This window comes from Nyctereutes procyonoides, unplaced genomic scaffold (assembly GCF_905146905.1).
Source record: "Nyctereutes procyonoides isolate TBG_1078 unplaced genomic scaffold, NYPRO_anot_genome, whole genome shotgun sequence".
Taxonomy (NCBI): domain Eukaryota; kingdom Metazoa; phylum Chordata; class Mammalia; order Carnivora; family Canidae; genus Nyctereutes; species Nyctereutes procyonoides.
This window is the reverse complement of record NW_026575126.1, coordinates 51,017,062-51,030,257: the sequence shown is the minus strand read 5'-3', so window position 1 is coordinate 51,030,257 and position 13,196 is coordinate 51,017,062. Positions and strand designations below refer to the sequence as shown.

The 13,196-nt window shown below is 48.9% G+C and overlaps 1 protein-coding gene across 1 annotated transcript in view; it reads right to left on the bottom strand.

The window, feature by feature from the left end:
- The window catches only part of XYLT1 (xylosyltransferase 1), a 305,895-nt gene that overhangs the window by 17,821 nt on the left and 274,878 nt on the right, over positions 1-13,196 (bottom strand). The window contains exons 8-9 of the mRNA XM_055340521.1: positions 11,073-11,249; positions 5,982-6,244 (exon numbers count right to left, since the gene is read on the bottom strand). Coding sequence (XP_055196496.1) covers positions 5,982-6,244; positions 11,073-11,249 — 440 coding nt within the window. The remainder of the gene's footprint in view (positions 1-5,981; positions 6,245-11,072; positions 11,250-13,196) is intronic.

The window sequence follows — 13,196 nt, the reverse complement described above, 5'->3', positions numbered from 1 at the left end:
GCAAATGAGGCCACAGTGATGTATCTCCTTCCAGCCTTATTTTCTCTGCATATATTTGCATAAATATTACATGTTTGGGATCGTAATATATATACTGGTTACATCCTACTTTTGCTTCATGTTATTTCTCAAGTTGATCAGATATCCTTGAAAAGTCTCTGACAACATGATTTTTGTGTGCGCGCACACACACACACACCACTCTGCAATGCCGTATTTCATGGAGCAAGTTCATCATTGGATGTTCAACAATTATTTATTTATTTTTTTGGCCATTCTAAGCAATGCTGTATTACACATCTCTGAACAAAAGTATTTTGGGGAACATGTCTCATCCTCCCTCATCTCCAACAGGCTCTCTGTGTCTGCTGTCCACCTTTATCAGAAAGGTTGTACTGATTTACGCCCCACTGTCCTTCTCATCAACAGCACTGGGTATTACCCTTAAAATTATTGCCCATCTGAGACACACACACACACACACACACACACACACACACACACAAATAGGTAACTTGTGAAGATACAACGTCTCACAGGCTGAAAGGGGCAGGGAAGCTAAGCAGAGATCCCCCGAGGAGGCAGGGAGCCGAGAGGGGAGGACTGGAGACAGCCCAGTTCTTTGTCCTTCATACACATGAAATAAAAGCTGCAGGCTTCTGCAGTGTGGAAGCCACACAGCACTTAGTGGGCATGTGTGGCCCCTTGGAAACAGCATCCCACTAATCCCTGTCCCCCTTGGCCTGCCTTCCCCTGGTTCCATTCAGGAGTGGGAGTCTTCATGGCCAATTACAATGGTGAGGGAAGCCACCCTCCCACGTTTACCCAGCTCCCGAAATCGCTGCCTTGTTATCATCCGGATGACCCCAGGCTCTGAGAACAAAAAGCCCAGGCTGTCTTGGGATTGCTCGCTGGGCACTCTTGGCTCACGCAAACCCACTTCGGATCCGGATGCTGGAAGCTGGCAACCCATGTGGCCTCGGACTGTGCTGCAGAACCTTCTACCATGACGGAAAGGCTTTTCCTCTGAGCTGTCCGATCCAGTAGCGAGCAGCCACTTGGGACTCCTTGGGACTCCTGAGCACTTGAAATGAGGCTGGTGTGACCGAGCAACTGAAGTTATAATTTTAGTTGATTTAAGCCTAAGTGCCTGCTTGTGGCGGGTGCGACTGTGGACCGCGTTGGTAGAGGTGTGGAAGGACGCTGTGGCGGCCTGCATTACTGGCCCTGGTTCTTCACCTCTCCCATATCCAGGCTCTCTTCCATGTGACTCTGCATGTCTCCATGCGCCACCGAGGTAGTCTCGTTCTCCTTCTTGAACCTGCTTTGGTGGCAGAATGTGGTGGAAGGGGTGCTACGCTGGTCCTGAGCCAGGGCCTCTAGAAGTCATGCACATTTCTACTTGCCTTTCTTGCTCTTTTATGACCACCATGTGAGCATGCCTGAGCTAGCCTGCTGGAGGACGAGGTGCTCGGAGCAGAGCACCCCCAGTTGTCCCAGCAGCCCTCCTAGATCTGGCGACAATTCTCTGCTGAGAACAGAGGCCCCCTCCTGACCTGCAGCTGGCTGCAGACGCAGGAGAGATACCAGCTGAGGCTAGGAAAGCTGCCCTGCTGACCCACCAACTTGAGCGCCATGTCAACACTTATCATTGCAAAACAGTGATTTGGGGCTGGTTACACAGCTTCGTTGCAACAGATCCTCCATGAATGTTGGTTCTGTAAGGTGGCTGGGGTCAATGAAGGTGGCGAACAGCAGGAGAGCTTGTCACGGGAGTCACAACAATAAAATGGTTCCAGAAGGGAGTGGTCTGCTGTATTGGGGGCTGCTAAGGGGTCAAGTAAGTGAGCCAAGGTCAAGCATTCTAGAAATCCAGGAGTTGGTCTTTGGTGGCTTGCTTTCCTTCACCTTCTGTCAAGAAATTTTGTTGTCCCCACCTGAACCCAGCCTCTCTTCTCCTTAGGCATTGCCAGCGTTCTACTCTAAGCCATCATCATGCCTTACCTGGACCCTTCCAGGAGCCTCTTTACTTGTCCCCTCCTACTTTGTTCACTGTAACCTAGTCCTAAGTAGCCATATCCATTGCCCACTGCTTCAACACCACAAGCGGTTTGCTTAATGCCTGTGATAAAATTGAAATGCCCCACCTGGTCTACAAAGTCCTGCCTCTTTAGCCTCATTTTGTTTCCTTTTGTCCCAACCCCCTACCTTCTAGCCACACGGGTTTTACTTTGGATTCTGGAATAGGCTAAAAACTCATTTCTACCTTAGGGCCTTTGCACAGGATATTGCTTTTGCTGGGGATGCTCTTCTCCTTTTACATTGCACGTCTGGCTCTGTATTATCATTCTGCATAAATGTTACCACCTCAGAGAGAGCTTCCTTGACCAGTGAATCTTAAGTCACCAACTCATTGCTACCATGTGATTTTACCTTCATCCTCAGCAGAGCCTTTACTCTTATTCATCTTTTGTTTCTCCTTACAAGTGTTTAGGTACTATATCTTTTCACAAGAATGGGAAAGCCTTGAACTCAGGGGCCTGGTCTGTCTGGGTCCCAGTAGAGTGCCCAACAGAGCCTGACACATGGCAGATGCTCAATCAATACATGATGATTGGGTGAAAATTCTAGAAGGATGTTCTCTTGGACCTTTTGCTTCTAAAGTGCATCTAGGGTACATGTAACCCAGGACTGAATGCAAAGTCCTCTGATACCTCCTCTTGACTATGGACTTAAGCAATTAAAATTAAGATGAGAGGTAGTTTTAATTAGATATAATACATTATAACCTAAAGGCCATCACAGATGCACCCACTTGGCCTAAAGGTGTTTTTCTTACTTAAGTAAGGTAGGTACAGAAAAAATAAGATTCACACAAAAATCTGGATTTCTAGTTTCTCTTGAAAAATTAGGAGACTGGTTGGCAGCTTCAATTCTACGATTCCCTTAGGGCAAGAATGTACTGGGGCTTAGTACCAGGGCCCACAGGGGCTCCAGACTGGCATGGTCAGGTGAGCCCACGGCAGTCACACCTGCTACCTGCCTGGCCAGGTAGAGCATTTGAATTTGAGTGCCTGTATTAAAATACTGATAGCTTTTATCTCTGGATGGTGGCTCAAAAACCAACTTGATTTTTTTTGTTGTTGTTCTCTCAGTCTGCCATTTTGAAATTTCTGCACTGAACATGTGTTACTTTATAACGAGGAAAAAAAATCAATAAACATTATTTTTATGAAAGGTTATACTATAGACTGGAAAGACAATTTGCATGAAATGCCCAGAGGAAATGAGACTCCTGAAATAAAGTTTTCATTTGCTATTTCCCCAGACACCCCACGGGCAGGAATTCACTCTCTTTTGCCTTTTGGGATAAGGGTCCTTTGTCCTGATTTCTTTGTAGGCGCATATCCATAAATATATCCACTTTGCCCACAGCAAGGCACAATGGTTCTATTATAATAAAAAATGAGGTAGAAGCCAAAGGATTCCAGGCCCCAGGCAACTTGATGGCTTGTTTAATCCCAAAACAAATACCAGGAGAAAATTTCAACAACCCTAAATAAATTGAGGATGTCTTTTGGAATTTCGTATGTTGTCATTTACCTCATAAATTCCATGAAGTCTGGGGCTAAAACTATTCTTGGAAAACATTCACCTCCCAGGCATCAGGCACTGCATTACCACAGGAATGCACGCAGTGGCTCCATGGACAAGGATTCTGTCCCAGACTAGCAGGAGGAGAAAAACTTGCAGATGACCTTGACCCCTGGTACCACAGCTACCAGCCAGGGGAGTGATGGAGGGAAGTCTGAGCTACTTTCAGCTTGGGGTGGACAGACTCTCAGGGGAGCCCCTGAATTGCTTTGCAGAGGATGTGGCACTGGAGCTGACCCTCAAAGACTACGGAAAGGGTGGGCTGCACGGGGAAGGGCACCGAGCAAAGGGAAACACAGTCAAGGAGCAGTCCATACCGCCCATTACGTTAGGGAGCATGAGCATGCAGCTCCCACACCAGGCTCACTGTTGACTGCTTGTGGCAGCTTCATGGTAATAACAACGGAGACATCCACACCGACATGCACACTTGCTGAGCACTTAGCATGTAAAATGTTGTTAAAACAGGGATGATAATAACAGTAATAGAGAACTCATAAGGCAGTGTTTGAAGATGGTCTCCATTAAAACTCACACCACTTTAGGCTACGAGGCTTATTATTATTGCACCCATTTTACAGATGAGGAAACTGAGGCACAGAGAGGTTAATGGCTTGTCCAAGGTCAACAGAGAGTAAATCCAGTCCTGGGTTCCCAACCCACCCCGGTCTCCCTTCAAACCAGACTAGAACTTGCTGGGAGAGGAGAGAGAAGTCTGAGGCTAGGAGGAGGAGAGAATGAATGGAAGCCAACTTGATGCAGCCTTGCAGATGCCCAGCCAGCTATGCACCGGGCACACACTGTGCCATGTTTTCAGGCTTTTAGGTAACAAAATGGTTTCTCTTCTTCTTCTTACATTCCCCAGGAGAGGGAAGAGTAGGGCAAGGAGGGACACTAGGGGAGGCCTCAGTGTAGACAGATAGTGGTTTAAAAAAAAAAAAGGTTTTCTCTTTGTAGTTCAAAGGGGGAGGTAGGATGAGGAGGAGAACAAGAAAGAGAAAGAGAGTGATTAGAGGCACTTCTGGGAATCCATCCTCAGGAAATAATCAGAAAAGGGAACGGAAAAAAAAAAGAGGCTTTCTGCACAAAGATAGTCATCAGAACATTATTTACAATGGTCCATTACTGACAATGCAACAGGAAAGGACTGGATTAGGCAAACTCTGGAATTTCTACTCAATGGAATCCTTGCGGGCATTAACGAGGATCATTATCATTAGGGAAGCCGCAGAGCAGCATGGGGAAGAGGGGGCTAATATCATAACGTCAAATGAAAAAGAAACAGGACTTCAAAATCTTATTGCAATTATGTAAATATCTGCAATGCACATTGCTGGTAGGGAAGAAAAGGCACACAAAATGACAGGGCTGGTTGGCTTAGGGAAGGCAGGAGGAGGGGATGATGGTGAATCATTCTCCTACTTCCTTCCCCCTCTTCTTTTCACATATTCTAGAACGCTCTCTCCTGAAGTGTCAACTGGTACCTGCTAGTGGTAGGTGAGATGATTCTAAGTGATACCCGAATGTCTTAAATCATAGGTCCACGTTTTAACATTTTTGGTTATATTTTTAAGTGTGCCAACAACAGTAGGGTTGTGTTTTAAGAAGGACTCTTTATTTTTCAGAGATAACATATTAAAATACTTATGGCTCAGATGCTATAAGTATGGGCCGTGCTTCATTCAAATTGATCTGGGAGGAGGGGTCAGCAGGCAAAAGCAAAGAGGAAAACGCCTTGGCCCCGTGCAAGAAATCGCTAGAGGTGGGTAATGGGGGCATGGGGCCACACTCTTCTATTTCGTATATACTTGACATTTTCTGTAAGAAAAATTAAACAAACAAAAGTTCTGTATTTTCACATCTAAGGCAAAGGCAAACACAACTACTTAATGTGGGGACATAAAGCTTCCTTATAAGAGACACAGAACTTAGCATCAAGAACAAGAGCACTGCCAGGAAATAATCAGGTAAACAGTAGACATGGTGATCTGAAAAAGTAGTAGTGTGATCGTGTCTTAGAGCAGATGAGATCTGGCCACTAGGATGGGTTTGGATGACTTTTTTTTTTTTAAAGATTTTATTTATTTATTCATGAGAGACACACACAGAGAGAGAGGCAGAGACAGGCAGAGGGAGAAGCAGGCTCCATGCAGGGAGTCCAATGCGGGACTGGATCCCAGGACCCCAGGGGATCACGACCTGAGCCAAAGGCTCAGTCCCAGTTCGGATGCCTTTGAGGTCAGCAGAGACAGGGAAAAGCGTGTGGATCCTGAAGAGGGTCCCCCCACCCCCTCCCACTGTCCCCCACTTCCACTCCGCAGGCTCACCTGCAGCTGTTCCCCGTCTCCACGTGCAGTGAGGACTCGGCCCTGCGGAGGCCCAGGCGGGCGAAAGAGTGATACAAGGTGAGCGCCACGTCGCTCAGGCTGTGGATGCCATCTGGCTCATCGTACACGTTCTCCCAGTAGGAGCGGAGGCCCGGGGTGCCCGCAGGGTAATTCCCGTACAGGTAGTAGTCCAGCTGCCCGATGATTTCCTGATTCACCACGGCTTCAAATTTTCGGGCAAAGAAGGTGGGCCTGGCTGTCTGCTGTGCTCAGGAGGATAAGAAGAGGAATGTCAACAAGCGGGGCAGGAGGAGGGGTCTGGGGAGCAGGGCTCTGCAGCCAGCCTGTCCGGATCCCAATCCCAGCTCCGACACTTCCTAAGCTCTCTGCCCTCAGTTTCCTTGTCTGTAAGCTGGAGGTAGTAAGAAGTGTGTCAGGACTGAATGGGTTAATATTTGTAGAGCATTTACAGCAATGGTGGGCACATAGTACACATCATTTAAATGTCTGGTAAATAAATTACCTCCCAGATGTTTGTGGCCGAGATGGATGGCAGAAATCATTTAGCTGGAGGTCCAGGGCAAATACAGCTTACAGATATATTCCAGTTGTCCAGCAGAGTGCTTTAAAATTGAATTAGCTGGCAACGTTTAAAAAGTACAAGAGTTCACAGCAACAACTTTTGGCTTCCCTTTAAACAGAAATAGACTTGGAACCCCAGGCCCGTGTTTCCACAAGGCAATGACTGGCCAGAGTTGAAGGGCAGCTGTCCCTTTAGAGGGGCATGGATCCCCCTGGTCACCTCAGTGCCCCCCGACTCGCACCCACCCCTGTTGCCTCCTGGGCACTGCCGCCGATTGGCAGACGCACAAGGAACCCAGATGTACTGTGAGAATCTCTGCCAGTGGGGTTCAGGAATCTGCATTCTTAGTGGGATTTGAGGGGATGCCTTCACTAAGGTTTGTAGAGGATATAACACCTGAACTGGGGTTGCACACCACCACCAACTGAATAGCTTTAAAAGTTGAAAGGTTCTGAAAAAAAAAAATCAGATTCTGGGGGCGACTGGGAGGCTCAGTCGGTTAAGCGTCTGACTCTTGACTTTGGCTCAGGTCGTGATCTCAGGGTGGTGAGATTGAGCCCTGTGTTGGGCTCTGCATTGAGTGCAGAGCCTGCTTTAAGAGGGTCTCTCTCTGGGATGCCTGGGTGGCTCAGCGGTTTAACGCTGCCTTCAGCTCAGGGCATGATCCTGGAGACCCGGGATCGAGTCCCGCATCGGGCTCCCTGCATGGAACCTGCTTCTCCCTCTGCCTGTGTCTCTGCCTCTCTCTCTCTCTCTCTCTCTCTCCTCTCATGAATAAATAATAAAAATCTTTAAAAAAAGAAAAGAGGGTCTCTCTCCTCCTCCCTCTGCCCCTCCCCCACTCCTCTCTGGGTGGCGGGGGGAAAGATTCAGATTCTGGAGTCCTCCCCCAGAACTACGGAGTCAACATCTCTGAGATGTGAGTTTTAGGAATCTGCGTCCAAAAAAAGTTTCCCAGGTGATCATGATGCAGTGGAAGACCACTTACATCAACCAAGTTTTCAAGGAAATGGAGGCCCAGAGAGGGAAAGGGACTTATCTAAGGTCACACAGCAAGGAAATGGCAGAGTCAGGATGAAGAAATAATATTCTGAGCGCCCTGTTATGTACCAAGTCTTATACTCATGCCTGGGTGGGGACCTGCAAAGGGCTGCATAATAGTAATTTCCAGCTCTGCAACTACTCGGCTAGGCTGTGGTGATGTGAAAGCAGCCACGTAGTAGATGCAGCCGTGGTAAAAGAACGGCTGTGGCTGTTTTCCAAAAACCTTTATTTACAAAAGCGGGCAGGGGCCTGGATTTGGCCCAGGGGCAGTAGTTTGTGGACCTCTGGTCCAGGGCTACAGAAACAACTGGAAGCACAGCCCCTCCCGTCTAGTGTGATTACTGACCTTAAGCTGGGTCTGGCACTGTTTCCACTGCAGTGGATTAACAGCAGCGCTAATGACAGTAAAAACCACTGAGCACGTATTCTCAGCTTAGCACTGCGTTCATGTCACCACCTCGAATTCTTCCATCAACTCTGCAAAGCAGACATTATGACTCTCGTTTTACATATAAGGGAACCGAGCTCAGGAAGGGGAAGTGATGTATATGCACTCACACATCTGCAGGATTCGAACCCAGCTCAGATGACTCTCAAGCCCAGTCTCTTTCTACTGCATCATTTTAGAACTGAACTGCTGAGTAAACGGGAAGCCCCCGAAAACAAACATCCTTGGTATCATTCTGAATACTCTCTAGCTTCCCTGCTTCATGAACCCTGTGGTGGTTTATGGATAACATTTAATAATATTCTGGCCCTCTCTGTGGTCAAAGGTCAGTTTGGTTCCCTTATGGCACCGCTGAAGAGTCAGACTACTTGAGTTCAAATCCTGACTCTGCTACTTTCTAGCTACGTAGGTCTTTGGGCAAATTACCCAAGGCCTCAGCTTCCTCATCCTTAAAATGGGTATAATAATATAGGTACTTATCAGAGAGCCTGGCACATAGTGTCATCTGCTATTGTTAGGTGACTATTGTCATTACCCCCTGAAGCCTGCAACAAGGGGCTTCTAGAACTAGACTCAGGGGCCAGGCAGTCTTTCTCTGCTTGTGATTCTTTATTCGCAGCTGGATCTTCCAAAAGGGCATGTTTCTATATTTACCACACTTCTTCGAACAAGAACTCTGAGTTCCCGACAGACAGCAGTTTCTTGAGTCTAGATGTTGGGGGATGTTCTTGATCTTTGTTTACTGTGAAAGGAATAGCTGTGAGCACGTGCGAGGTCTCTATGTTAGCCTGTCTCTACCAGAGGCCACGATGTCCCTGGGAGACTTGGGGCTGCAATGCAAAGGCTGCCACCCAAAGGAGCAGCCCGCGAGGGGCAGCGCTCCCAAGAACTGCCACGGCTACTTGCTCTAAATGATGAAGGTCCTTTGCATCGAGGGTAACAGTTGGTCCTCTGCAAAAGTGGGAATCTTTCCCGTTTTTCCTTTTGAATAGGTCATATATTCCCCCTGAAGCCCTCTTTCTGCTCAGCAGATCCTTTCTGCATGGACAAAGGAGTTAAATGTCGCCCAAGTTCATACCTAAATTAACATGGCTTTGAGGAGGTCCCTGGGTAGCTCTTAATCTGCCACCAAACACAGGCCTGAAAAAATACTTATTGCAGCAACCGCCTACAGGGGTGAAAGACGTTAGGCGGGCACCTTGAGGGAACCTGAATAACGAGATGAAATCCATGGTGTGCTCTGCACCTGTGTAGGCACAAAACCAGGGTGGCAGTGGGGCCTGGCAGAAAAAGCCCAGGTCTGCAACTGGAAGCACCTGGGAGGGACCCCCAGGCCCTAACACCCCACTGTGTGTCCACAGACAAGAAGGTTAGCTGCTCTGTGCCTCAGTTTCCCCACCTGCACAATGGAGATGATGCCTGCCCCAGGGAAGCCGACACCCACAGAGGGCCCCGCAGAGAGCCTGGGATGGAACTGATCCCTACCCTTGTGCTTCTTAAACATAAATAGGCTCCCCGTCACCTGGGGAATCTTATTTCTATGCAGATTCTGACCCAGCACGTCTGGAACAGCTGAGAGTCTGTACTTCTAATAAGCTCCCTGGTGATGCTGATGCTGACGGTCTGTGGACCGCACGCTAAGGAGCCAGGCTAAGAGACTGGAGGCTCCATTTGGGCAGCCCATGCCCTCCCCTGGACAGTTTTGTTATGTGCCAGGGTGAGTCCAAGGGGGGCACCTTAGCCTAGGTTATTGACCTGCACTGCTGCTCCCACCCACCCTCTAGGTTAGTGGCTGGGGAGGAAGCAAACCGTCTCCACATGGTGGCTCTAGTGACCTCAGAGTGATGTATTTAACCACCTTGTGGCACCGCCTGTGATCTCGGCAGTAGGGTCCAGGGCACAGTGAGGGGGAGAGAGGAAGATTCCTAGGCCGCTGGCCGAGAAGGAACAGGAGGGGTGCTCACACCTCAACAGGTCTGGGAACCCAGGCATCCTTGGGGCTCATGGAAGCAGAGGGAGCACTGCTTGCCCCTTGCCTCTGTTCTCCCCAGAACCGTGACCTGCTAGGCGGTGCAGAGATGCTTCTCCCACTCCTCTCTCTGGGGCGGAGAGGAGATCCAGATTTCCTCCCTTCCTTCCTCCTTTAGGTTCACCAAGCATGGTCTTCCAGACCTGGCAGCTCCTCAGAATTTTCCAGAGTGTGGCATGCTAAAATAAAAGTCCTGGACCTCGCCAGAGAGGGAAAGTTTGCCCCCCCAAGGACATCTGGCGATGTCTGAAGACATTTCTGGCTGTCATGATGGGAGTGTGACACCAGAGTGAGAGGCCGGAACCCAGGGGTGCTGCTGAACCGCCAACGATGGGCAGGACAGCACCTACCCCCTCCACCCACAGCAGGGAATGACCCAGCCACAATGTTAAGAGTGCTGAGGTGGAGAAACTCTGCTCTAGGTATGCTCAACTTTGCACCCAGAAATATATTTTTAACACATACTTCAGGGGATTTCTTGAAAGGCAGTACAGGGACACCTGGGTGGCTCAGTGGTTGAGCATCTCCCTTCAGCTCAGGGTGTGATCCTGAGGTCCTGGGACTGAGTCCCACATTGGGCTGCCCGCAGGAAGTCTGTTTCTCCCTCTGCCTGTCTCTGCCTCTCTGTGTGTCTAATATAAAAAAAATCCCCCCCCCAAAAAAATAAAGGCAATACAGAGAAATGGACATAGAAACATACACTGGCCTGTTTTTGACCTTTCTATGCCTCAGTTTCTCTATCTCTAAAACAGAATAACAGTAATACTATCCCTATGTGCTTATCTATCTTATAAGGTTGATGTGCGGGGAGGGGGTGCGCAGCTCATGAGTTAATACAGGGAAAATGGCCAGAATCCTTCTGGCATATGGGGAAAATGGCCAATGAATGGTGGCCGCTGCTCATGTTGTCACTGTCACTACTGGAGCCAGGGTTGCCAAATGCAGGACAAGATTCTTCGGCCGGCATCTGAGGCCGGGCGGGCTCACCTGGAAGCGGTGGAAGTCCTGCGGCTTGAAGTCGTTGGGCGAGCAGCCGCACCAGTCCACGATGTGCTTGTACTGGCACTTGCAGCCCAGCTTCCGGTTCCAGTTGGTGATGCGCAGGTTGTTGTCTACCATGGTGTCGCAGTGGGGGCTGTTCTCCAGGACTGTGTGGAAGAAGGACTGCAGGGGAGAGAGGGACCGGCCTGAGACCTCCTCCAGCCTCCCTCCCCCGAACCCCGTGACTGTGCGGGAACTCTCTCAGAGACTCCTTGGTTCCCTCTGCAAAGGGAGGTCGGCCGCCAGTCCTGGTCCAGCTCAGGGCACACGGGAGGTTTTGTCCAGAGAGGCTTAATTCTGCTTGGAAGTCTAATGCCCTGAGCGTTTCTCTAAATTGTCTTTCCCCAGCAGTCTACAATCTGATCTCAAGATGTTTCCTATCACTCAGGACATCTTCTGTCTGCCTGGCAGAGAGGAAAAAATCCCTCAGGTTATGTCAACACATGGGAACCAGAGGAAATGTGACAGTTTTCCAGAAAACCCTGGGCCAGAAGGGCAAGTGCTTTGCAAAATGGCCAGATCGGAAAGCAAAGGGATTCCAGTCTGAGGTAGCTTGAGAACGAAGACTGATGCTCTGGAATTTCACCCCTGGCTAAAGGAAGCCAGGTTCCCGGATGTACCCGTCCCAGGGCTGACCCGTGTTCCTGGCACCCCTCCTGCCTCAGCTATGGGAGCCAGAGGATAACGCAGGGAGGGGTGGGCTGGGGCTGCGCGCTGTCCGTGGTGCTGAACCGGGCTCCATCGGTCTCTGCTAATCCTAAAACTCTTGACCTGCCTCTCCTAGGAATCTGAGAAAGCAGCAATGCTGAGAGTGGAGACAGAGCCCAGAGAGGCGAGATATGGTTACCGCTTCTGAAAGACTTCCAGAGAGAGACAGACAGATAGACTTCTATTTGGACACTGTTTTATAACAACCCCAGATACCAGGCAGATACATGCTCCCCTGCTATCTGCTCCCTAGGGGAAGCTGTTAGGGGATACATGGTCTTTCTGCAACGAATTTATGGCTCAGCCTTTAGATTTATTCTTTTTTTTGCATATTTTTTATTGGAGTTCGATTTGCCGACATATAACACCCAGTGCTCATCCCATCAAGTGCCCCCCTCAGTGCCTGTCACCCAGTCACCCCATCCCCTGCCTGCCTCCCCTTCCACTATCCCTTTTTGGTTTCCCAGAGTCTCTCATGTTATGTCACCCTCACTGATATTTTCACTCGTTTTCTCTCCTTTCCCTTTTAATCCCTTTCACTATTTTTTATATTCCCCGAATGAATGAGAACATACACTGTTTGTCCTTCTCCGATTGACTTACTTTACTCAGCATAATACCCTCCAGTTCCATCCACGTCGAAGCAAATGGTGGGTATTTGTCATTTCTAATGGCTGAGTAATATTCCATTGTATATATAGACCACATCTTCTTTAGATTTATTCTAAAGTGGTTTCCTGGTGGCAGTCTGGGGAAAGGGAGGGCAAGGCAGGGCTGTGAAGTGTAAAGTGCCTGTGTGTACTGGGGCAGGGGTGAGGAACACATACCAACATCAGTATGGGCATCTTGATTAAAACAACCAGGGCCCCCAAAAAAGTCTCATCTCAGTGGGTAGATGGGCAAAACGAGTCCCCACCCACCACCCCAGCTGCTCTTTCTGGCTGCTAAATGACATATGCCCATGAACCTGGATTTTAAGCTTGAATTGTCTACAAGCCCATAGAAGCACATATTCTCCATCAAGCAGCGGGGAAAAATTCCCAATTACCAATTGCCCTGTGTCCTTTCATAATGATACAGAAATTCCTCGTAAGATAACGGATGAGGAGGTTATCAGCATTGAGAGAAAAGGTGATTTTCGCTGAAATAGGATTAGAAGCTGATTACCTAATGTGTGTGCAGAATAGTAAAACCTGGCACGGTAATGAGAAGCCCATCATCCTTCTGGAGTGACATGGGCAGTCAGCCCTATCAGCTTGGCACTGCCCCAGATGCTGGTGAGGGATGCGGGAGCCATCAAATGGGGTATGTTTTCTGGTCTGGCCTAGAAACACAGCCTGGGCCTGGGGTACCGCCAGGAAG